General features: G+C 31.7%; 2 protein-coding genes across 3 annotated transcripts; both read left to right on the forward strand.

Annotated features, from left to right (window-relative positions):
- The first annotated feature begins 6,304 nt into the window (after positions 1–6,304).
- On the forward strand, positions 6,305–15,155 carry LOC102589373 (squamosa promoter-binding-like protein 7). 2 transcript variants are annotated; one of them, XM_006356931.2, is made up of 10 exons: positions 6,305–7,146; positions 7,833–8,008; positions 8,267–8,478; positions 8,574–8,648; positions 8,746–8,853; positions 9,236–9,353; positions 9,541–9,676; positions 12,004–12,163; positions 13,109–13,585; positions 14,371–15,155. In XM_006356931.2, the coding sequence occupies exons 1-10, from the start codon at positions 6,560–6,562 to the stop codon at positions 14,662–14,664; spliced, it is 2,343 nt and encodes a 780-aa protein (XP_006356993.1). In that variant the 5' UTR covers positions 6,305–6,559; the 3' UTR covers positions 14,665–15,155. The 2 variants fall into 2 exon arrangements, with proteins under 2 accessions (XP_006356993.1, XP_006356994.1); XM_006356932.2 differs by having other exon boundaries at positions 6,306–7,146; positions 14,386–15,155.
- A 5,771-nt stretch (positions 15,156–20,926) lies between these two features.
- LOC102589914 (sugar transporter ERD6-like 16) lies at positions 20,927–24,645 on the forward strand. Its single transcript, XM_006356933.2, has 16 exons — positions 20,927–21,141; positions 21,250–21,312; positions 21,399–21,488; positions 21,588–21,647; positions 21,751–21,816; positions 21,981–22,046; positions 22,199–22,274; positions 22,729–22,793; positions 22,887–23,060; positions 23,162–23,246; positions 23,336–23,382; positions 23,480–23,542; positions 23,615–23,674; positions 23,774–23,887; positions 24,053–24,167; positions 24,261–24,645. Exons 1-16 carry the CDS (start codon positions 20,983–20,985, stop codon positions 24,374–24,376), a joined length of 1,419 nt encoding a protein of 472 aa, XP_006356995.1. The 5' UTR covers positions 20,927–20,982; the 3' UTR covers positions 24,377–24,645.
- Positions 24,646–26,712: the final 2,067 nt, after the last annotated feature.

A 26,712-nucleotide genomic window follows, 5' to 3' on the forward strand; every position in this document is an offset into this window, starting at 1 on the left:
AATTTCTTATATGATTTAAAAATATTTTTAATTGCTAATTATTGTGATTTATAGCATGTTTTATGTAACTTTTAATAATATATAATTTGTTCAAATTCACATGACAATGATAAGATTTTAAGAGTCAACGCAATAAAAAATTAATTTTTTTAAAAAGTTGTACCTCTAATATATTTTGTAGCTAAAATATACTCTCTCCTTAGGCTATGAGATAAAGCGGCCTCGTGAGGTCTCTTTTTTTAAATATAAAATAAAAATAAATAATATAATAGTGACCTCATGAGGCCACCTTTATTAAAAATAAAACAAATGTAAATTATGAAATTGCGACCTAATGAGGTCTCTTTTTTAAAAAAATTGGAAAATTTATTGGTGACGTCGTGAGGTCTCTGTTTGGCGACCTCATGAGGTCTCTACAAAAAAGTCACCTACATTATAACGACCTACCGTTGAGGTCTCTTTTTAGGTCTCTTTTTTCAGAAAAGAGACCTCATGAGGTCTCTTTTTTAAGTCTCTTTTTACAGTTTTTTTAGTAGTGCCTTTTAAAACATTTTTTTCTATTTTTCTTATTTATATTCTATATATATCAAAAGAACTCAACGATCACTCATGCATTTAATACTCTTAATTTTGTTTAGTTTCACATGTTGCAATGAACAAGAAACTTAAATGGTGTAATAATGAGAAAAGGATTTAATACAAAAATTAGGTGGAGAGAACCTTACTGCTGCATTGGTCAAAAGGATTTTGTTTCTAATTAAATATGGTTAATTGGCTATTTTTAATGAATATGACTTTAAAATCTATATGTATATATATAAAGCTAGATAAACAAAAAAAGTGATGTGGCATTTTTCAATGGTCAAGAATTTATTTTTATTTATTTTTGATATTTTTTCTAATTTTTTTAATTATTTTATTTTATAAAATCATCTCTTTGATTCCTACCTCTTCAATTACATAATTAATTTAGTAACATCTATAACTCCTAACCTTTCATATTCATAACCTTCAAATTATATAATATACAATTTTATAACTCATCAAAATCACACTTATAAAAACCTATTTTGAGACATATATGATGATTATTTTATTTTCATTTTTTTTAATCTTCATATTTTGTCTCATTGGTTGGTTTATTTTTTGTCTTCTTTGATTTGATTTTGCAGGAGAAAGATTTATAATGAATATATTAGACATTTTTACATAGTTTGCTTTTACGAGGTAAAATGATTTGACATGCATAATATATTATCACTTTTTTCTATTGTAATTATATATTTGTTTATTTTTAAAAAAATCTTGATTATATGAATCATGAGGTTTTTTTTAGAAAAAATGATTTGATTTTTTCTCTTTGCTTCTCTTTGTAGATTCCTTCTTTCCTCCTTAACTCATAGCTAAATATTCTTGATTAGTTAATTTTATTTTTATATTTTTTTTGTTGCTTAAGGTTAACTTACCGTGTTTTCAGGTTTGAATATTTTTAAAAATAAAAGCAGAAAATGGAGTTAACATATACAAGTATACTACTCAAGAAAGCATGTAAATGTAATTTTATAGTTATGTGGATCTAATTTTTATTAATTATAATGATAGAACATGAGAATGTAAAGTTAATTAATTTTCAAATATAGTAATTCATAGAAAAATTGACTATTAATACGTAACTTTGTGATCTTCATATTTTAATCTATTATTATTATTATTATGATGATTAAAAGTTCTTAAGTTTTTTATTCCCTCTTTTAAAAAAAAATAGATAGTAATTCTATTAAATATTTAACATTTGTTGTTTGAAAGATTACTACAAATTAGGAGTATATAGGTTTCCGTATAGTGCTTTAGTGTGTCTTCACAATTGGAAATATCTATTGATTATAGTGCTTTAAGATCAAGTGTTATTACAAAATTTATTAAAATTTACTTTTGCAAATGATAATTATTATTCTTTTTTAAGAAAAAGTGTGTTTCATGAGTTACAAAAAAAATATCTATCTATTTGCATTCTCTACTTAAATATCATGTCTTCTCAAGTTCCTTCTACTTAATTTTTCATGATTAATCAATCTATAAATAGCAATTCTCCATGAAATTGTTTCAAAAATAATCTCATTATTTAAATGAATTAAACGGAGAGCACAACCAAGTAAGGAAAAAAGTTGTATAAATACACTAATTTTTCAAAAGAGAGAAATAGAGAAAAATACCAACAATATTACAGAATCATGTTACATTATGTGTTAATGAACTTGCATATTTATGAATTACTTTTTATACAATTACACCATCCTAAACTAATCCTCTACACCTTTTCATTTGCTATATTTACATAATAAATTAATAATAGATCTTTCATAATAAATAAATATCAAACCAAATCCCCAACTTTCCTCCAATTATTTATCAAAATCTTGACACTTATCTTTACACAAACATTTAACAAATTCAAATAATTAATTCATCATTTAAACAATTAAATGAAAAGCACAATCAACAAATAAAAAAAGTGGTATAAATACCACAAACAAAATTAAAAACATCAAGACACACCATTTATCTTCATAGTCACCATCTGCTCATAGTTGTTAATTGAGGTTAGTTTTTCAAATGTTCAATATTATTATATTTAAATTACATTTTATTGCAACACTCTATCCTTAGTTTGACTTTGACAAATACTTATACAAAAGTACTACAAGGGATAAAAAAAAATCATGGATCATCCCCAACAAATTAGTTCGGAGAATTGTCAAGGTAAAATATTAATGATAATAATCATAACTATATTAAGTTGTACTTCTATACAATTAACAAAACATTTATTGTTAAATACAAATGCAACTATGAAAAATCAAGCAAAGCGGCTAAAGTGATGTATGGAAATATTATGCAATAGCGAATTGCATATTTCAGAAAGGAACAAGAACGATTGAAAAAATATATACACAGAGAAGAATGACATGACATTTTTCATGAATTGGTTTCAATGTAATAGGGAGATGAAACATTTTTTTATTAGAGAATATATTTTCTAAAAAACAATCTAATAACAAATGATAGGACGTTGTTGATGTATTTCTTTATATTTTTACTGTTATTTTACATTAAAAAACATTTCAAACATATTCACAAAAGTATTCATGATAGATATTACAATATAAAAGTTCAATCTCTTTGGCATCTTAATAAAAAGCAAGGAAGACCATCAAAACATACTAACAATTCCCCATTCAGTGCAATGGAAATAAAGTAATTTTTAATAGAGCATGTATCATTTCAAATAAAGAGATAATGATACGATCGGATAATATAATGATATAATTAATCTACAAGAAAAAATATTTTAACACATATCTTTTAACCCTCGCGCGAAACACGGCGATGTACCCTAGTTATGACAATTAAAAGTAGACGGAGGTAGTATTAAATAGTCATTGCAAATCACTAATTAAGGCATAATTACACCATATACATATATCATGCACAAATACATGTATTTGGATAACTATATCTTCTTCTTCATCATCATTATCTTTTTCTAATTATTATATACTTAAAACATAATTACATCAGATACATATATATATATATGCACACATACATGTGTTTTTGGATAATAATATCTTCATCTTTTTGTAAGTATGTATATATCAACAGATACATTAATACATCACAAAATTGATACCAAATAGATGTATTAATGCACAAATACACCAGATACATCACATATACTGGATACATCATGGTATCTCAGAACCAATATTTAATTATGTACAAATACACTGAATACATGAAACTGATTCTTGATATACTAGATATTTGATCTCGGATACACCAGATGAAATTGATATACACAAACACATTGGACATATCAGTGCATATTTATTATTGTGTACATGGATACATAAAAATGTAAAACACAAATACAAATATGTAGAGAGATGAGAGAGCGAGAGGGTTGAGCGAATGAGAGAGGGGATAAAGTCGAGTGAGAGAGGAGGGATGTGAGATACATTCACTAGAAACAATGTATCCAGAGGTAAGTACATTGTATCTATAGGCAAGCCCACTTTATCTAGAGGCAACTCGAATAAGAAATGTAACTATTGAAACTATGAATGTATTGAATAATTAACACCTCTCTATTACCAAGCAAAACATCAATAAAGAAGAACCGACATATTTCTATTAATTTTACTCTCATTGTCGAAAATCACGATATCATCATCTCCATCATATTCAATTTTTCTCTTCATTCCCTCTAAAAAAAATAATCTCACCTCACTAAAAAATTAATGAAAAAAGCGATAGAAGAGAGGTCAAAGAAATTGATAGCAATGATAGTTTTGTTTTGTGATTGGGTCTAAAAATAAAATACAATGACAGACTTAGTAGTGGTGAGTGGTAAAGAAGAGTGAATTGAAGAAATCAATATTAATAATGGTGGTGAATGATGAAGAAGAAGAATTGAAGGTGATATAATGGTGGTAAAGATCAAGGAATCATTTGTGAAGGTGGACAAACATGATTTTTCAGGCGAGATAAGAGATGAAGTGAATGAGGCTTAGTAATGAAAAAGATATAATTATTAAAGGATTTTAATGATCAATTAGAGATTAGTTAGTATAAAATATAGTTAATAAAAGAAAACTTAATGAATAGAGAAAAGAAAATAAAAGTAATTCATTCATCATTTTAATATTCTCACCCACTTACTAGACCTTTTTTTTTTTTTTTTTACTATAATAATCAAAACAAAACAGAATAAACTATAAAAGCATAGTCTATAATGTGCCATTTTATGAACTACTCTACTAGGCAGACAAACAATAAATTTATTTTAGTGCAAGTCTTTGTCAAGGAAATATATAATCACAAATGCACAATCATAATTTTAAAAGCTGTGAATTGTGTTGCATATTATGCATTTCCGAAGTTGAGAATCAAAATTCAAATTCAAAACACTGCAAATTGAAACCTCCAAATAAGACATAGTTACAAGTGCAAAGTTGAGCGGCCAACATAATAGCTAAGGAAGGACAATATCAAATTAGATTTTTTTTCTTTAGATTGGACAGTTTTACCTTTATTTGTTCGTCAAATTATTAAAGCGGATGAGTTTGAAACTTTTTTTATCAGGCCAACAAGATCAGTGAGTAATTCTAATACTATATCGACTAATATCACCATGCTTGTATTAACACTTAATATTATTATTATTTTAAAAAAAAAGTAAACTTGTACTCTCAATCTTTCTTATTCTTGAGACTAAACGGTAGATTAGTTTTTAGTTAGCGCCACACAAATCTTAGTAAATTAGAGATTAATTATACAAGAAATAGTTATGCAACATTTGGTTATTCATGTATTAGTTATTTCTAGAGTTGGGTATCAATTGATTTGGTTCGATTTTGAAGTTTATTGATTCCTTATCAAGTATCAATTTGTAAACACGCTAAATTGTTATGATATCGATTTATAAGTTATTGATCGTTGTTGATTTTGTTATCGAATTTATTGTTATACACACATTTTTTTTTGGAAAACAATTAGAAATTAAATCAGATGACAAACCAAATGAACCATGAAATATGAGTTGATCATCTTGCTCAAAGCAAACACTGACACCTTATTGAATAACCGAGAGCCTGAGACAATCATATATGAAAAGTATGAAACTAAATTTAGAGTCAAAAACTTTAAATACTGAATGATATAGATAGTATACAAAATTGATATCGAAACCATTAAATTAATTAATTTATTTTATTCGAATTATTAGGTGCAGTTTGATTTTGAACAACCTTAATTTTTTTGTTCTATCATACATAATATAATACATAAATTTTAAATTTATTTATAGATTTTTTTTAGTTGTGCTGAATTATAAATTGTCAATCATAATTATAAAAAGTATATTAATTTTAATACATAAATAATTTATTAATTTATGTACTAATCAACCATCAAACGTCCCCAAGTGTATACAATATTTCTTTGACTTGACATTAAAGGGATGAGTTGGAATCTATAAGATCTAAATTAAGTAACCTTTAATCCTCAGCAAAAAATATTCTATTGTATACTATTAATATTAGTAGTTATTATTATACATACAATATAATAACTATATAATAATAACCCAAAAAGTCAAAAGACTTTTAATAAATAAACATAATTTAATTCCATTTCCATATTTATATCCAATAAATATATAATATAGTTTTATTTATGATGATTTATATAGTCTATATGAGACTATCATGTCTGTACACTTAGCTGATTTCTTTTTTTTTTTTTTTTTTTCGCCACAGAGAATCTCTTTACCCCCCATTTTCTTGTCACCTAACGCCACCACACTCCGCCGCCCTCCGCCGCCCTCCGCCGCTGACCCCGACGGCTGACCTTCTCTGCATCTCTTTCCCTTAACCCCACCCCACCCACCCACCCACCCACCCACCCCCACCAAACAATCTTCTTTCTAGGCCAACCACCCTCAACTACTAACCAACTTCCTGTTTTCTAGGAATCCTGCCTGAAGCTTCGCCAGAAAATGCATAATCAACCTTCTTCACCGTCACAAACCGGAGCTCCGACCGAGTTAAGGAATACCCAGATGATTTCCTCTTTGCTTTCCGGTACCCCTGATGACCCCGCAGCTTCATCCATCTTTGACTGGTCAGATTTACTCGAATTCGACCTACACGAACAATTGAGCATCTCATTCGATGACCCACTTCACCAAGAGCAGCAGCCGGAGACAGAATTGGTGGCGCCGGTGATACCTTCTTCGGAGGATTCACCACAAAGCCAAGATACGGATGCGGGTCGGATCAGGAAGAGGGACCCGAGGATGGCATGTTCGAATTTTCTGGCGGGTCAGATCCCGTGTGCTTGCCCCGAGCTAGATGAGAAGATGGAGGAAGAGGAGATGGCAGGGATTGGGCCAGGGAAGAAACGGGCTAGGACTGTACGGGCTTCTGCCGGAGCTGGAGCGAGGTGTCAAGTACCGGATTGTGAGGCGGATATCAGTGAGCTGAAAGGGTATCATAAGAGACACAGGGTGTGCTTACGTTGTGCTAATGCAACTGCTGTGGTTCTCGATGGGCATAGTAAGAGATATTGTCAGCAGTGTGGCAAGTACGTTTACTTTTTCTCTGATGAGTACAAAAAGCTTTATGCTGGTAGAGTGTAGCCTGGATAAATGATGGAGGGGTGTAGTAGGTTGACAGCCCTTACAAGCCTAAGTAGAGCAGAACAAATATAGATATAGCCTAATCTAACTAGTTTGAGATTGGGGCTTAAAACATTGTTGATTGATTTGAAAGTACAAGCATGTTACCACATAATGAAAAGTTCAGAGAAATGACTAAAACATCTTTTACTAGTACCCCAAGTGATCAAAGCAAAACAAATGCTCCAAGTGATACAAAAGAAAGTTTCACAGAGCCTGCCAAGAAATATAAGTTGATATGTTTGCAAAAGATGGCTTTAGATGGATGTGGTGTTAACTGTATAGCCTGTTGATTAGTTAGTAAACTAATTGCATTGGTGACTTTGGTACTTAAAAAAGATTATTGGTTTAATTTGGCCTGATATAGTACATTTATAGTTTGTGGGATCTGCTTACTAGTGAGTTTTTTTTAATTAAGGATTCTCTTGTCTTGGAGTTCCTTTGAGAGACATTTCAGTTGTAGCTTTAATTGCAGCTGTTTTAAGTGTGTATGTGAGACAGCTATTTTGTCAAGAACTTGCCAGATATCCTAAAATGGCGCATGCCTTTTCCTGATGCAACTAATCTGTTAATGGTGCTATACCTTTTCCAGGTTTCATATTTTGTCAGACTTTGATGAAGGTAAGCGTAGTTGTAGAAGAAAATTAGAGCGACACAACAACAGGCGTAGGAGAAAAGCCACTGATTCGTCCAAAACGTCTGCTGAAAAGGAATCTCAGCAGGTCACAACGGCTGATGATGTTAGTGGTGATGACGACATCGTCAAAGGTATATTGAACTTGAGTAAACATCATTGCTTGAAAGTAGTATGCTGTACACTCTACCTTTAATTCATCTATAGTAGCTGCCATATTCCATATCTTAGGGTACTAGTTGAAACTGATAACATGGATATGTTTCCATCAAACATGGTTAGAATTGGAGAAAGTTCTGTTTTTCCAGGCATGGCATGACCTTGTCAATATCATGAAGTTCATCCTTCAAATTTTTTTTAGTGTATTTCCTGAAAATCTTCTGGGTGACCAGATAGCACATGCATGGGCAGCCAGTTAGGAGAAAAGGAAATCCTATTAGAATCTGAAGGACATGTGCCAATATGCTCTACTCAAGGCATCCAAAATAATCACAGTGATAGTTTCACAGCTTCTGGTGAAACACAGGTTGATGCAGAAAAGGAGAACTACAAAAATTCCCATTCTCCAACCTATTATGACAACAAGAGTGCCCTTTCTTCAGTGGTAGGTCTGCTGACATAATTCCTCTAATGTCAATAGTTTCCATTTATATCTGGACTATACTTTGAATTGACTGGTCATTGTTCCTTTTTGGCTAGTGCCCCACTGGTCGGATCTCATTCAAGCTTTATGATTGGAACCCTGCAGAGTTCCCTCGAAGACTCCGTCACCAAGTACTTAAAGGATTATTATTACAGTTTAGTACATAAGAGAATGTTAATTCTTTTCTTCAATAGAGTTCTTCGGGTTAATTGACATATTACTTTACAGATCTTCCAGTGGTTGGCCAGTATGCCTGTCGAATTGGAGGGCTATATTCGTCCAGGTTGTACAATCTTGACAGTTTTTGTTGCAATGCCGACATTCAAGTGGGGTAAGGTAATATAGTCACTGTTCCTCTCTGGTGATAATCAATTCTGCGCGTGATTGGTCTTAATGTATTTGGGTATTACCGTGGATTAGTACATTTGTTGAGTTAGTGATGAATCTCCTTTTTGAATGGTACTACAATTAATGTGATCTCTTAATTAAGAGACTGTGTTTTGAGTTACTAAGTCAGGAATTCCTCTCATAGAACACAATGCAATAATGAAAATGAAAGGCTGTAGGAGTTAGATATTACTGAAGAGTTATCATTCTGTTTTCTGTTCAACTGTTTCTCTACATGTGGCTTCTGTAACATTTACTTGTGAATTTTCATGTTATGTTTATTAAACATAATTTGTTTCTAAATGATCGAGTTCCACATTGGGTTTAACAGTTACTAGAAGACCCAGCTGCACACCTATATGAGTTAATTGCATCACCTGGAAACACGCTTCGTGGAAGAGGAAGCTTTCTTATTTATCTCAACAACATGGTATTTCGTGTTACCAAAGGTAAATGGTAGTTCAAGTTCTCTACCCTCAAGCTCTGGTTGCGACAGACTTATATTAGATCAATCTAGTCTAATCCTTTATTTTTGGGACCTTACTTTCTCATTTGATGTAGATCTTGTTTGGCTTATGCTACTGATCCCGACATTTCATTTTAATCAAATGGTAACAATTATTCTTGATAAAGCAGGTGAAAATTCAGTAGTTAAAGTCAAGCTGAAGGGACCAGCACCAAAGCTTATGTCTATTCATCCTACGTGCTTTGAGGCTGGCAAGCCTATGGAGTTTTTTGCCTGTGGAAGCAATCTGATGCAGCCCAGATTCCGGTATGAGTTAAAATTATATTTTCCTGAATTAATATTCTGCTTATTTCTGTTCCGTTGATGTAGCTTGAGTTCCTCATTAATTATCAACAGGAGATATTATGATAGGAACTGAGTTGTTTAAGGGCGAAAGAAATCTCAAGCTCGCCGACTACTAAAAACTAGCATATCCAAGCTCTAGAAACTGAGTCTGTATGTGGTTTTTTTTTTTCCAGCAGGATGCAAGGATGTTAACCACACTGTTGAGGGATAGAAGTTATTGAATTAGGCGAATTGCATCAATGTAAGAGCTTATAAGTATCGGTTAGGTGTCAAAGAGACGTCATTGGTCCTTATATTAACTTTTGATGAAGGGCTGTGCCAGACTCGTGAGTAGTATGGACATAATAGGCACATAAAATGGAAGTATGATAATTTTAAGATCGGAGGGTCACAATACAGCTTAATATTTGATGTGTATAATCTTGTACAACCTATATAATTACAAATGTAAGAAGTACAAATGACCATTAAGAAATGCAAGAAATACATTGCGACAAATTTATAGTCTATAAATTTTACTTATAATTGAAATGGGAGAGCTTTTGTAAGGGTAGTGTTTGACTTTGTTCATATGAGGAATATGCCTCTTAGCCCTTATTTCTTTTTGAGGCACCCACAAGATCCCTTTATGTATAGAAAGTAGGGTGTCTTTCGTAGAAAACCATATAATTCTTTGCAGGATTTTTACTTTTTTGGTATACCTCTTGTATCACCTCTTTTATACAGGTTAGTCAATAATTTTTTTTACTTTATCAAAATAAAAATAAGAAAAAGGGTCCAGAAACAACACAAACATTTTGCAGAACATAGCTAAAATTACAACAATGACAAACAATAAAAAGTAACAGTTGTTCCACATGTTCCTGAGGTTGCAAATAGGTTAGCTATGGTGATTTGTTATTGATGAGCTCAGGTTTGCTAGGAAGCGTTAATGATGTGTTAGGACAGGGATTTTTATTTCTAAAATCTTCTTTATTACATAGAGATCGCAATACCTGTAATCCAATATCTCATCATTGTTTGCACCTATTGGTGTAGTAAAATAGGGAACTCATGTTCAAATTAGATGACACGAAAATATATACAAAATACAAAAGAAAGGACATGTCTCGTAGTGGTAATGAAATTGTTTGCTCTTGATACACTTTTGAAACCACAAAATGCCATAGACAATAGGCTTCAAAGCGGAGAATAAGCAAGAGAAGATCTTCCTTTCCTTGTTTTCCTACTCCAATGCAACTCTTAGTTGGGCATAGATGGCAAACACCAGTATGAGCAATTAATGAGGTGTATTTAGTTATTACAAGGATGGTGCAATTTATAATATTAATAAATAGAAGGATTATATCCGTGCAGATGAGTTCTAGTATCTAGGGCTAGAATCATACCCTCTATAGATATTACGCTATCTGTCTCAATTTGTGACATACTTACCGTTGTAGCCTGTCCCAACAAAATCCTCATTCTTTCCTCATGCTTGTTGGGACCCCACCACTACTCATTTAAATGACAAGACATATGAAACTCTCATCATCAGTCATTTAAAAGGATAATTTTGGTACTTTGCATATCATTATCAAAAAAAGTTTGAACCTTAAACAAAATTTTTGGTACTTCACATATATTTGTCTATCATATCAAAAGTCTTCAATTTCTTAAATTTTGTGTTCAGTCAAATACTTCACATACAATTGGACGGAGTATTGCTTTTGATGGAGTAAAATAGAAAGATAAGTTCGTATTTGTTCTTAATGATCCATGGCTTCTCTGTTTGCTTACTTCAGAAGACTGTTATCACAATCCAAGCCCATGACACATATTGTCTGCCTTGACCCAACATACGTCAGGGATTTGTGCCTTGGACTACACCATGATTGAGCCCCAAGTCTTTCTCTGACTCGCCTTCATTAGCCCGGCTTCTGTCATGGGCGTCACAACTATTTAATCAGACCAGATTGCAAGCTTTTCTTGTTTGTTCGCATCTTTTATCTTTCCTTTTTTGGTGACTATTATACATGCATTTGACCACATTATACTTATAGATCATTTTAATGAGCTATGAGCTGTTTTTTCGTTAGATTTAGCAGGATATTTGATCAAACCAAATTGGAAGCTTTTTGGTTCCCTCATACCAACTTTCTTTCCCCCTATTGGGGACAATTCACTCGTAGGGGGAAGGTATCAGTACTATTGCCATGGAGGCTTTCCATGGAAATTGATGTTATCTTTCATGTTATTTTTTATCAGGTATTATAAATTAACATTTTGATGCCCTTGACACTTTACAGGTTTCTTGTGTCATTTGGGGGAAGGTATTTGGGGAATGATAACAATGTCGTACCATCAGATTGTAAAATTGAAGGTGATTCTAGAAGCATGGAGCATCAATTATTAAAGATACATGTCCCTAGAACTGAAGCAGATCTTTTTGGCCCCGCTTTTGTTGAGGTAGAAGTTCTAACTAAATATCTTCTTCTCATTTCAAGTTTTGTCTTTTTTGACCTATAAATGTATCATTCATATAATAGGCACCGTGCATAGTTCATTATATATTTTTTATATAGTTATATTATAAAAGAGAACTACTGAAGGAATAATGTTAGAAAAAGTCAAATCGCATTTTATTTTTGATAAGGAAAATCTGTCACATTAATAGATTTTACAAGTTCCGTACACCAGAAGAGAAGAGCTAATTATAATTCCCAAGGGTATGGCTGAGTTGAGGCATAAGAGTGATGAACCAGATATTCCAGGTTCAAATTCTAGCAAAAACACTCGGTACGAGTCTATTTGCATCACCCTTGGTGGGCAGCCTTACCTGGCACATGTATTTGTGAGCTATAATAAATTGTCCGGTGGCCCCCAAGGCCTAGCTCAAGTGGCAGAAGGTGGAGGATTTGTGGCTTAGGTCGCAGGTTCAAGCCCCACACCATGCAAAGCGAAGCCCGGTATTTAAGTGGAGAAGGGTAGAGGGGCGGGCCCATTATCCACCGAGTTTAGAAGGCTGTGATTGGTCCAAAGGGCGGGTCACAGACGGAATTCTCGGTTATCAAAAAATAAAATAAAAAAATAAATAAATAAATTGTCCGGTGGATTAGTCGAGTTGAGTGCAAATTGACCCAAACAGCACCATCATTTATATTGAAAAAAAGATTGCGGAGCTAGCTATACTTTTGTAACTTCTATACAACACTTTCTTGGTGATAATTTCCAATGAAATGAACCTCAACTTTCTAACGTAAAGGTCTATTCCAATTGAATATGAGTGCTGATGGAGTAACACAGTGCTATCTCTTGCAAGATATCAATTCTTCATGTATTTAATATTCTTGAACCTGTATTTGCGTTTCACTAATCTTGGCTGTAAATGATCCAACCTGGTCTATTTTGTAGGTTGAGAATGAATCTGGCTTATCTAACTTCATCCCCATCCTCGTTGCGGAAAAGGATATTTGTGCAGAAATGAAGGAAATACAACGGAAGTTCTGTTCTGGAGGGTCAGAATGCACTGCTGTTTGTTCTCCATGTGAAGCTTCCACGTCTAGAAAATCAGAATTTTCAGAATTTATGTTGGATGTGGCATGGTTACTAAGGGAGCCTTCCTCAGAAAATGTTCAGATTCTGGCGTCTGTACAGATGCAGAGATTTAATTATTTGTTGAACATTTTAATGGAAAGTCAGTCAACTATTATTTTGGAAAGAGTATTGTCTTATTTTGAAAATATGGTGAAGAGAAATATGTTAGCTGGCATCACTGATGCTGACATGAGACTTTTTCAGAAGAATATCCTCGAGAAAAATAATCTGCTCAAGGAAAGATTGTATCTAAAGGAATATTTTGCGGGAGATTCGGGACAAATTATCCAGGAGGTAAATACTTCTAGTCAAATCTTCCAAAATCACATGCAATCTGTTTTTCCAGTTATCAATCAAGTCGATCTCATTTCGACATTGCCATGTTATCTGAGTATGTTGCACAATTGTGCGCTGCCATATTGTCTTCAAATTAAATCCATTGAGTTAGAATAATCTTTTACATTTATTTTTATGTTGGCGAATAAGCTGCAAATAAATCTAACGGTTGGTACATAAAAAACGTACCTTGCGTTGAAGCTCAAATCAAAATTGTTCCTCACTAGGCTTGAACATGACCAAGCGCGTAGTCCATCTAAAATGAGCTTGACTTGGTGAAAAGTTCTATTGGTTGCTTGAATGGAAGCAAAGACATTATCGCGTCAAGGGTGAAGCTGTGCGCTTCAAATGGTGACGCGCAAAGGGATCCCAATGGCTTCAAACGATGACGTGCAAAGGGATCCCATCTTAAAAATAATTGGTTCGTTGAATCTCAACTTTGAGGAGTTCGATTAATCTAGGGGATTATTGTATATTGGCTACTTTGGATACTGAATTTAATTGTTTTAGTTGCTATTCAATCACTGTAGCATTCATTTATGTTTGGTTTTGTTTACTGGCCGCTTTTTCCTTTTGACGACAATATCTATGATTTATGTTACAAATTTGAGTAGGGCGGCACATTTGAAACACTTTTACCTTCAGAATGTCTTTATAGCTGCTCATTTCATGTTTTTAGTATAGAAAATCGTGTTTTCAAAGGGTGATGACTCATACCTGATGTTAATTAACTATATCTGTAGCTTCCTAATTTGCAGGACACAGAGGTACCACATAAGCACAACATAGAGTTTGGTCCTACTTATTGGGAGAGAACTTCTACAGTCCCACTTTTGGATGCAGAATTGCCATTGAGAGTGAAGGAAGAACAATCAGGGAAGTCCTGTGGCTTCTTGGTTAGGAAGACGTCTCGTACTCTTGTTTTTGTGATCTCTGGTTTTGCTTTGTGTCTTGGTCTATGTGCAACATTCCTGCACCCTAGAAAAGTTAGTGACATTGCTATGACAATCCGGAGGTGTTTGTTTGACAAAACTTAAAATTGCATGTAACTTTTACCAAAATGACGGTCTGCAGTCACAGAATATAGGTGTGATCTCCATTGCTCGGGTCCCCCCTTCGTGGCTGATCTTGTATGATATTTATGTGTTTGCTACAGCTGCACCTCAAGAAACTGGACAAATAGCATCTGAAGAAACTGGACAGCATTGAGTGGAGAATTATTATGACCAAATGCTTGCTGGGAGACATGCTTTGTGGCATTTTTGATGTGACTATACTACCTGTGCTATGTAAACAGAATAACTGTATCAGCTATGTAACTTCAGTAGTCGAGTAGTTTCTATGTACAAGTTCTTGGACCCTAAAAACTTTTTATTTCTGACATCAGTTGTCCCCAAAGAGCAGATACTCTGATATTGTTTGAGCTTGGGGGACTCTTTAAACATTTTGATGTGAATATGCCTAGAATATGGTGGTATCAAGCCTGTTATTTCAATGCCAAACTAAATCTTTGATTGGCTAAGACCTACGAGTATTGCCCCATATATTTTGCTTCAGCTCCAAAGTGTGCCACTTTCAGAGTGTAGGCAAGTCATGTCGGGGGACATTGGGCGAGATCTAATAAAAAATAGTTTTTCAAGATGAGTTGAGACTTAGGTTTAAAAGAAATATTGAATTCGAGTTGTATTGTCATCCACTTATCAAAATAATTTTTTAGCTTGACTCATACAAAAGAATCAAATCTGCATGTATGAGAGTGTGTTAGGATATAATTAATCAACTAAATATCATATCCATCTTTTAAATGAAATGAGCATATATATCAATATAGTTTCAGAGCTACTACATAACCAACATGCAAATACCAATTTGGTGTATCTAATTAGCGTGACTATATTAAACGTACTTAATTAATGATCAAGTTGTTGGATAAGAGTCCAATTTTATGTGATACCGTTTGAATACTTGACACAATATTTTTTAAAAAAAAAGAAGAAGACTTTTGAAACTTAGAGTCTTAAACAATCCTTAGATGTGTTTGTAAATCATTTCATTAACAATAAATGAAAAAATGATTTTACCCAAAAACTAACTCTCCTAGTCTGACAATGTAATCACATACAAATATGAACTACACCATATAAAACCACCGTCACGTTGTTACAGATTCATGCTTCCTAAAGTCAGTAAAGATTAAAAAAATCATACTTTTGGTAACTTTAGGAAGCAATGAACAGAAAATGTGAGTTAACATAAGATATCTTTGATATTTCTATTAGATTTCGTCGGTGTTGAATTAATATACACCCACTTTTGTTTACTTTATGTAATCATCATGTTTAGAATATGTTATCTTTCATTTAATTTAATAATTCTTATATATGGATCTGTCACAAAAGTTGAAAGAATATGCATATATATTATATACTAGCTAGTCTAAACAGCAAACTATGATGACAATTAAGTAATGTAAGAAATGATGATAAAATACTTTTCTTACATATACACACAATGCCTATCACTATCACTCAACAATCATTATATCAAAAATATCATTAATTAACGCTAATAATTTTATTATCATGAAATAGTTTTTAACGATAATTAATATCCTTTGTAAATGTTATTAAAGTCTATAGCTATATTGGATATGATTAGAATTAACTAATGTCGACAATATGCATATTTATTATCACTAAAAGTTATTTTTGTTATAATGAACAACTGTCTAAAATTTTTCTACCACTTTATATTGACAAAAGAGTTTGCATATGTAATTCATCTTCCTTGCTTAATTAAAGTTTTAATTAAGTGAATAGGTTTTATTCAACAAATTGATTTTACTCTTATAAGGTGTATTTGGTAGACATAAAAATGTTTTCTAATTTTTTCATGTTTAATTAATTTAAATACTTTAAAAAAAAAAAACTTCATAAAAATGAAGAAAATGACTTACATAATGAAAATAAGAAAAATAAATTTGATAAGTAACTTTCAAGTTAATTATGTCCTCCTCCACCTAATCGTCCAAACCTCATCTCTTGATCATTCCACTCCCAAACTTCCGCTCTATCCGAATCCAACCCTTACAATGTTTTGCTAATTTATATATATACAGATACTTTTGAAATATTTTTTTTTTACTTATTTACCAAATATGAAAAATAAATAAGAAATTCACTTATGTATTTGTGAAAAAATATTTTCCTTCGCACCAAAAACACACCTCACTCTTGGATATTGTTTAAACTTTTTATCTCTTGGAAAGTGAGATTTGCTCCGGGGCAGAACTTGTGGGTTTCTTTTTCTAAATAAAATAAATATGTATTTTGACTTTTTAAAGTTTACTAGTTATTTAAATCATCTTTTTAGGGTCAATTTTGTAGACAAAATCTACAAAAATTAGAACAACTATATTATGATTATAATTTTTTTTTAGCTAAATATAATAATATTCTAATCAAGGCTAGAAAAAGAAGAAATACACATTTAGAAAAAATAATCATTGCATTTAAAGAAGAAATAAATAACATTTTATTTAAATATTTTTTGTATTATATTTGACCGAAAAATTAATGCACAATTAAAATAGATAATTTTTGCATGAAAAAACTATACATTTTTCTTAGAAATACCTGTTTGAACTTCATTATTTTGGATAAATCTTCTCTTAATTTGGCTAAAATAAACAATTAAATTTTATAAGTTTGGGTCGAGAATAAGAGACAAATAAAAGAAAAAATATTTTTTTCTAGATGAATCTCATCGAGTATAATTGTGTTGTTCCCTATATAATTTTTTTTTTTAATTTGAGGGCCTTTAGTAGTGTATTTCTCGAATTACAGAATAATTTGATTTTACTAAAAATATGTTTGATTGTGAAAACTCTGATACAATTATCGTTGTTGTTAGTCATGACTTCAAATCGACAACTATCAAATTTCGCATATAAATTTATACGTCTTTCATAAACCTCCACACACATGAAGAAAATAAAATAAAATAAAATAAAATGTCCCTAATAAATTAATCACACATTGCACGTAGTTTGCAATCAATCTTAGTTGTCAAAAAATATGAGGGACATAATTATGTTTAACGTATCCGACGAACAATAATCTCTATAAAATAATCCACTGGCCTAGTAATTAACATGTGAAGTAGTTAGTTGTAGGGATTTTTAATAATATGATTAATCCATTAATTGACGTCTGTACGGCCGATTTTGTACTAAAACAAATCCAATCCACTTAATATTTCAGTCCACCAATAATTCAAATCTTACTCCTACTATAATAATTCAAGTGGCAAATTCAAATAAGTGAAAGATCCATGCATCTTGGTCTGTTGTATCACCACATGTTTCTTGTATTTTTCTATAGCTTTCAGATTGAGCAGAACTAGTAATTCACGCGTGAATTCGATCAAATTCAATAAATTTTTCTCAAACAGTATATTTACGTTGATAAATTTACACACATATATAGACTTTGTTGTTTCCATGATATAGACTTGTTGCTTAATCTATTAGTATACCTTTATGAGTCTTAAAAAAAGAAAAATGGTGTCCATAACATAAAAGTTTTTTATTTGTTAGTATATGAAATTCATAAATTAATTTCTTAATTGCTTTGAAGTAAAATGTACGAGAAAATGATTAAACTGGTCCTTAATGCATGAGAGGTTGGATTATTTTAATCTTTCATATATTATTATAATATTGTGAATAAATATGAGTGTAAAATTTGAAATAGAAAAAAATAAATTATATCACTTGGATCCCAAAATGCAATTCCAATTTTGAATTAGTTTAAGAAGGTATAATAAATAAACGTGATTTTACTGTGTTTTAATTTTGAGTGTGTATAAGTAGATACTTAAATTTGTATAAAATTTGTTAAAGAATGACAAAAGTCCCCCATCGATGGTTAATGAGATGGGTGGACTCCTTATAAGGCTTGGGCAATCCTCCTCCCTTTGAGCTAGCTTTTGGGGTGTGAGTTAGGCCCAAGACATAATTTAATGCAGGGCCCGTCTCACCTGATGTTGGGGACCCCAAAATAAAAAATTGCCCATTATATAATAGGATGTCAGCATCACAATTAATCTAAAAAAAATATTTAATATATATATATATATATATATATATATAATAGGAGAGGTAAAACCAATATGAAGAATAAATCTATGATATTATAAAGAAAAGTATTAGGATGCATAAAAATTGGTCACAATCTGTTTAAACACACTATGAAAATCTTGCAAAGAAAATGATAGGTGAAAATATGTGAACGGTATACATGAATATCACCAACTTGATGTTCAAATGTTAACTTCCTTTGTCCCCAAGTAGTTCCTTGTGAATATTTTTTCCTCTTTCCAAATCTTCACCCACTTGCTATTACTGTAAAGTATCATTTGGTACAAAGATTAATAACAGAAAAATTAGTAATATCAGGTTTACTTTTATCAAGTTTTTGATTTATTGTTTCTCATTTCAGTGTTTGAATTAGAACTCCATAAAAAATTTCTTTACAATTACACTCTTGAATTATTAAAATTCAAGGGTATAATTATAATTAAAATTCCCAAGATAGCGAGTATTTAATTATGTCATTTTGCAAGAAACCAAAATTTAAGAATTGTAAAAAGTTAAAAAGACAAAATCGTAACTAGCAAGTGCTGTGATAGAATGGATAACTGAACAAGATTTCTCCATTCTTAATAAAAAATCTTGAATGTGATTTAGGACTTACGTGAAAGTAAGACTTGTTTCTATTTGCTCCATTTTTTTTGTAATGGCATGAACATGTTTGACCTCAATTATTAACTGAAAGCAAATATAAATAATTTACATAATTCAAAGTGCAAATTTGACACTTTATCCTCAAATGAAAGGCAAACTAGTTTACCAAACAAACGCCGCAAATTAGAAAGTTATCAATTATGACAAAACGATAAAATTAAATGAGCCACTGATCACATGTAGCTGATTCACCTAAGCTCTAATTACACAATTATAAATGTTAATAAGACAATTGTATAACGTTTAGAATTACCATCAATTTCCTTTGACTCAAATTTGCAAAAAATAAATAAAATAGATCTTCAAAGTTCAATATGATATCAACTATTTTAAAATTATGTAAAAAAAAATATTACGCCCAACTATTTATAGATTGTCTTCAATAAAATATTTAGTACGTATGTATGTTATATACAATACAATTCACATTTTATATAATGTACAGAAAAGTTGGAAATTTAGTGAAATTACGTAGACGTTTAGTTATGAAAATAAAAAAATAATTACTTTATTTGAAATTTTTGAAGTTGGAGTTGTATTTGGCCATACTTTTTACAAAGAATATTTAGAATTTGAATATATTTTGTCTAAATATGATTTAAACCCTCAATTTCTTAAAATTAGAAAAATCACCAAACTTGACTAGCTTAACCATGTGTACATATATTCATTCGACTTGACACATTTTTTTGTTGGTGGCGTGAGTTTCTAAAAAAAAAATAGACAGAAGAATGAATCTTGCAACTTTTTGGATAGTGCAAAAATGTTTTTTGTTCACTTATATAACACAAAGATGTATTTTAGGTTTAAGTCATACTTTAGGGATGATTTTAGCCAAAAACTCATTTTTTTCGTTAAAAAATGACTTCCATACATAAAATAAGGGGAAAAATTTCAATTTTTTTTTTAACCTCACCACTCGAATTTTGTGCAGACCTGAAATCCAACTCCCGACTCTAATTTGAGACCCGAATTTTAACCTCCCGACCTCCACTCAGGACCACTCATTGTCCTATTTTCTAGAAAAACATAAAAATATTTACCTTCAAACAAAACACATCCTAAAAGGAGTTACTCTATTATCCATTGGATTTACCTAATTTTGTCAATTTCAAATATGAAGTGTGTCAAATACTTTATTCATTTTTACCTGACTCATGGTTGACACGCTCATATCCAAATACAATTTTTTTTTTTTAAAAAAAAGTAAAATTTGGAAAAGGGTATTGTAATAAAATTAGTTTAGATAAGGTCCTTATTTGCATAATTACCAAAAAAGAGAGTAGAAATTCCAGTTGTATGAACACACCAAAACAAATTAACACGTCAGTGACACTTCAATCCCACATGCAATCTTAATTTTCTCCAATTTGCCTTAAATATCTTTCCTTTTTTATCATTTTTTTTATAACCCAATCATTGAATTAAGTTGTCCAAAAATATGTCTTTTTTGCCCCTGCATGCATATAAATACCTCCCAAAAATTTCACTTTTTTTTCCCACTCAATACTAAAATCCCTTTTGTTTAATTTCTCTAATAGTAATAATAATGGCAATTGATGAGTGTAAAGATATTGAGAAAGATCTTGAAAAACCCTTTCTTGAAAATGCCAAAATTGTTGATTGTGAAAATGAAGATGGATCTATTTGGATGGTTTTATTAAGCACTTGTGTTGCTGTTTGTGGTTCTTTCGAATTTGGATCATGTGTAAGTATTTCTATTTTCATTTTTTTATTACCTGTTTGTTATAATTTATATGACTTGCTTTCCTTTTTAGTTAGTCATAGTCATCCGCTGTACGATATTTTTTTGCAGGTGGGGTACTCTGCACCCACACAATCTGAAATTAGGAATGACTTGAATTTAACTCTTGCCCAGGTTGGTATTTTTAAAATTAATTTTTCATGACTTTTTAATGTATTTTTCATTTTTGATAAATTGAAGGTAATTTTTTTTTTTTGTAGTATTCTATGTTTGGTTCCATTATAACTATTGGTGCCATGATTGGAGCAATCACAAGTGGAAGAATTGCAGACTTTATTGGGAGAAAAGGGGTATGTAATTGCAAAAGAAACCAAAAAAAATTGAAAAAATAAGAAACTTTGTATTAAAAACCTAAAATTAATGAGATTTTTGTATGTTTTTTGGAACAGGCAATGAGAATGTCAGCTATATTTTGTATAACAGGATGGCTAGCTGTCTATTTTTCCATGGTATGAACTATGAATATATGTATATGCAATTTTATTTTTTTTAAAATAATTGAAATAACTTTAATTTTTCTAAATAATTATTTCTCTGTTTGTGATGATGCAGGGAACTTTAGTACTTGATATGGGAAGGTTCCTCACAGGATATGGCATTGGAATATTCTCTTATGTGGTAAATATATGTGCTTTTTTTGTTTCTCACTCGTTGTCCAGGACCACATCGGAGCTCCGACTAAATCCTGATTGACATTAGCATTGTTATTTTTTTTTTCTTTTTTTGCTCTTGGATACTAAAATAAATTCAAGATAATTAAAATTATTGTGTAAACTAATCAGGTTCCAGTGTATATTGCTGAAATAGCTCCAAAGAATTTACGAGGAGGATTGACAACAATTAATCAAGTAAGAAAATCCAAAGTCAAGTTCTTGTTAAATTTATAGTATGAAGTAATAAATATAGAAAAAGTGTAAAAGTAGGATATAAAAAGTTTTTTTTTTTTCCACTTTATAAATTGTGGGGTTCTGACTTTTGTGGTTAATTGTTTAATCTGCAGCTTATGATTGTTTGTGGTTCATCAGTTGCTTACTTATTGGGAACAGTCATAACATGGAGAAATCTTGCTTTAACTGGTAATTCTTGGAACTTGCCATATAAATATTGTTTACAAGATGTAATCGAACCTCACCAGAGTCTATGCTTAACCAACTGAGCTACTATAATTCTCGAAAAAAAGGAGTAAAGAGAATTTACCTCAGAAAATGAACTTAATTTGAATACATAAGGAATGATATGTTGAAGTGGCTTTTAGAGAGAGCACGTGTGACCATCTCAACGGAAAGGTTAAGCTGTTTGATGAAATGGTTACATACTTCAACATGGTATCAGAGTAGACATAAGTTTTGGGATCAAATCTCACCACCACTCATATCAAAAAATATTTCCAAGTGCTTCGCCCATGAAAAAGAATCAGGCCTACACGTGAGGAAGCGTGTTGTAAATATAATTAACCAATAAAAATGTGCTCTCTCTAAATGAAATGGTTACACACTTCAACAGAGTACTGAATGGTTGTTTCATTTGTAGGAATTCTTCCATGCACTTTCTTGCTAGTAGGTCTATTATTTATCCCAGAATCTCCAAGATGGCTGGTGAGTTTTCAACATAAAATGGACTACATTCAAGTTTCATCATGAATGAGAGGAACAAAGTGAAATATACTGGTGATTACAATGTTGTTGCAGGCAAAAGTAGGTCTTGAGAAAGAATTTGAAGTGGCATTGAGAAAGCTTCGCGGTAAAGATGCTGATGTTTCTCGTGAAGCTGCTGAAATCCAGGCTTATGTTGATACTCTTCAAAGCCTCCCCAAGACTCGAATCTTTGATTTGTTCAGTAGCAAATACATTCGATCTGTGATCGTAAGCCATTTTCCTTAACATTTCCTGAAATTACGAGTTTAGAAGAGCTTAGACAGAGCTAATGTTCTTGAAATTCAATTTTTCAACAATTTTTTTCTCAGATTGGTGTTGGATTGATGGTATTCCAACAGTTTATAGGAATAAATGGTATAGGTTTCTATGCTAGCCAGACTTTTGAATCAGCAGGTAACGTTGTCCTTCGCTTTTTACTCCATCAATGAAGAACTAAAATGCTCCGAATAACGTTACTAATGATGTGAATGAAAAAAATGCAGGACTCTCTAACAGCAATATTGGGACTATTGCCTATGCTGTAGTGCAGGTTTGTAAATCTCGACAAATTGTTAAAATTTTTGATAAAATTCCAAAGTGAGTGAAAGTGTTGGATCACTAAAACTTTTGTCTTATTGCTTTGACAGGTTCCGATTACTATTGTTGGCGCATTTTTGATGGACAGATCAGGAAGAAGGCCACTTCTTATGGTATATTCAATTGTTTTTTCGTCTTCTGATAATGTTAACTGAATAAAATCTGTGGAGTTTCATCGTTTTCAGGTGTCAGCAACAGGAACATTTCTTGGTTGTTTTCTGACTGGAGCTTCTTTCTACCTAAAGGTAACTAACTCATTGAAAGCACAAAACGTCGATCACTTAGTAATAAAAGTTACGTTGTTGCTTCTTATTTGACAGTCTCTTTCCTTTTTGTTAAACCAGGGAAATGACATCTTACTCGAATGGGTTCCAATTCTAGCTGTATCTGGTGTACTGGTTTACATATCCGCGTTTTCAATTGGAATGGGAGCAGTTCCTTGGGTTATTATGTCAGAGGTAATTCAGAGCCGTTCTCAAGTAGTGTTCCATCAATTACGTAGTCTGAGGTTATTTGACATGAGCTAGAGCTCGATATACACAATTTGTTAGTATATCAAATACACTTGTATACAAATATTGTGTAACCTTATAACTTGTAAATTTCTGCTCAAAATATTGCAGATATTCCCAATTCATGTAAAAAGTGCTGCTGGAAGCCTGGTAGTGTTAGTGAACTGGTTGGGCGCGTGGGCTGTTTCTTACACGTTTGGTTTCCTCATGGCCTGGACTAGCACTGGTAAATTTCTACATACTATGCATATATGAAAATTGTAACATCTTTTAGGCTTTTCTTTAGACTAAACTTTTTAATTTTTTGGGGATTTTTCAGGTACATTTATGCTATATGCTGGATTCTCTGTACTCACTATACTATTTGTAGCAAAGGTAGTGCCAGAAACAAAGGGGAAAACATTGGAGGAAATTCAGGCTATCATCAATTCTTGACTGGAAATTTCACAATGTAGTTTAGCCAACTAGACGGACTTCATAATTTATCGAGAAATGGTTCAAATTTTTTGACGTTGGAGAAACAAAAGAAGGAATGTGATCAACGGATACTTCCCTGTTGTACCATAACCGGATGTCCCAAGAAGGGAATTCGACAGTGTAGATTTTATGGTAGGTTTTGTAGCAAATGGATTTAATTTTAGAGTTGTGTTGTTCTGTAGTCAAAAGAAAATATGTTGTTGAATGAAAGATGAATTTAAAAGCTGCATTCAGAAAAAAGAAAAAAAACATTTCTTGTTCCTGTTTTTTACCCAATCCATTTCATTTGTTGGACTATATTGGCTTAGTGTTAGATTTTAGCCTTTAGGGTGGTTTGGTATCATTCTGATTTTGCTTCTAATGGTATCAGTGAGAAGCTAAGTTCCGTTTTTAGCTTTAGCAAGCTTGTGACCGCCTGAACAGACTAGTCTATGCTCAACCAACATTTCAAACTTATCTCGATACTGAATAGCAGAGAGAGAAAGTGTACAAAAATAATACTCTATTAAATAAGATGTAATATTAGGCTGTCTAGTTACATTAGTTCCATATAGACATCTTTTTGGCCTTATTATTTTTTTGGTAAGTTGAATCTTTTTGTTCAAGTATGAGAAGAAATGTACAAGAGAACCTTTAGTTTTTTTTGGTTTTGTAAATATTTTCACTTGGTAATTAATAAAATTTTTAATTCTCAAAAAAATAAAAATAATTATACCCTCATCTCTTAAAACAAAACTATTTGGGCCCCAGCACCCAACTTACAAAGGGATCAAAGCATGCCTATTGAATTGATGTATTTTTGTTATAATACATAAGTATCTCCCTGGCTTCGGTTGATATCTATATCCTTCAACTTTATACAAGTAGACACTTAAGTTTGTATAAAATTAAATAAATAAAAGTATTCATTTTACATAGCGTCCTACATGACAATTTCGTGTCCTATGTGATGTCCTATATGTATTATGCCACATAGGATATGTGTGTCTACTTATTCAATTTTGGGCTAACCCATCGGTGGCCCCTTAAATTTGACACCAAATTTCATTTAGACACCTTAACTGAGTTTTGTTCATTTTAGACACCTTATGTAGGGTTCCGTTGTGTCATTTAGACACTTTTTTAACAATCACCCAAAAATATAAAGTGTGTGTTAAACACTCGCCGATAATGTGTTAAAGTGACAAATTAAACAAAGACACATGTCATATATATAAAAAATAATTCTAAACTAATGACTTTTAAGTAAAAAGAAAAATAACCACTAATTTGATGACATGTGGCATTTCAAACTCAAATAATAAATATTTTTTAAAAAGAAATTCATCACTTCTAATTTTCATCAAGAAACTCACCCTTTTTTTCTTCACCCAACCAACCCAGGCGTCTTCTCCACTCCACCCATCCCAACCCTAACCGCTCCTCCACCCCCACTAGATCGTCCATCCTCTTTACCCCCACCCACCCCAACCTCAACCCCTTTTTCACTCTATCGTCATTTCAAGAAACATTTTTAAAAGAATTTAATAACATTGAAAAAATTAATTTATAAAAGCATAATTTTTTTCTCTTCTTTACTTCTAAAAAGAATCAGTTATAACTAACAATGGAAGATTTTTTTTTTTTTTTTTGCATTTCTCGTATGTGCAGAGGATTGAAATATGTGAACAAGAAATAGAGTAATTATTTCGTGGCACTGAAATTTAATTGTTGGATCTAAAGAAAAAGAATGAGAAGAAGATGATGGTTGTGGTGATTTTCAGATCTGTAAAATTAAAAATTGCTTCGATTTTAATAAGATTAATGGCGATAATACAGCGGCGGTGGGTTGATGGTGTGTGGTGGATGAGATAATCACAAAGAAAGAGGGAAGAAGATGAACAATGTTTTAAAAATAATTTTTTGGTAAAAAAAAACCTTTCACGCGCTGACTTTGAGTGTATTACACTCACCATGCCATGTCAGCGAAAAGTGTCAAAATGACACAACGAGATCCAACATAAGGGGTTTAAAATGAACATCGCCTAGTTGAGGTGTCTAAGTGAAACTTCGTGCCAACTTTAGGGGGCCACCGATGGGTTAGGCCTTCAATTTTATACAAGTTTAAGTGTTTGGCGGACATAGTTATCCATTGAAGCTAAGTTAAAAGTCATATTTATGTGTTATACCTTTATTTATTTTAAAAAAAAGTGTTTTAGAGTCGAAATATCTTTTAAGCACTTTTAAAGTACGGGTGTGCATCGGTTGGTTCGGTTCAGTTTTATGTATTATCAATTCGATTTATCAATTTTTCA

This window comes from Solanum tuberosum, unplaced genomic scaffold (genome assembly GCF_000226075.1).
Source record: "Solanum tuberosum cultivar DM 1-3 516 R44 unplaced genomic scaffold, SolTub_3.0 scf00239, whole genome shotgun sequence".
NCBI classification, from domain to species: domain Eukaryota; kingdom Viridiplantae; phylum Streptophyta; class Magnoliopsida; order Solanales; family Solanaceae; genus Solanum; species Solanum tuberosum.

What these genes read in the sequence shown, in the direction of transcription:
- LOC102589914 (XM_006356933.2), top strand. Translation starts at nt 20,983, where the DNA reads ATGGCAATTGATGAGTGTAAAGATATTGAGAAAGATCTTGAAAAACCC. An exon ending in GATTGACAACAATTAATCAA is followed by an intron (nt 22,047 to 22,198) that starts GTAAGAAAATCC and finishes TTTAATCTGCAG; the next exon opens with CTTATGATTGTTTGTGGTTC. An exon ending in CAGAATCTCCAAGATGGCTG is followed by an intron (nt 22,794 to 22,886) that starts GTGAGTTTTCAA and finishes ATGTTGTTGCAG; the next exon opens with GCAAAAGTAGGTCTTGAGAA.
- LOC102589373 (XM_006356931.2), top strand. Translation starts at nt 6,560, where the DNA reads ATGCATAATCAACCTTCTTCACCGTCACAAACCGGAGCTCCGACCGAG. An exon ending in TGATGACGACATCGTCAAAG is followed by an intron (nt 8,009 to 8,266) that starts GTATATTGAACT and finishes CTGGGTGACCAG; the next exon opens with ATAGCACATGCATGGGCAGC. An exon ending in CGGGACAAATTATCCAGGAG is followed by an intron (nt 13,586 to 14,370) that starts GTAAATACTTCT and finishes CTATATCTGTAG; the next exon opens with CTTCCTAATTTGCAGGACAC.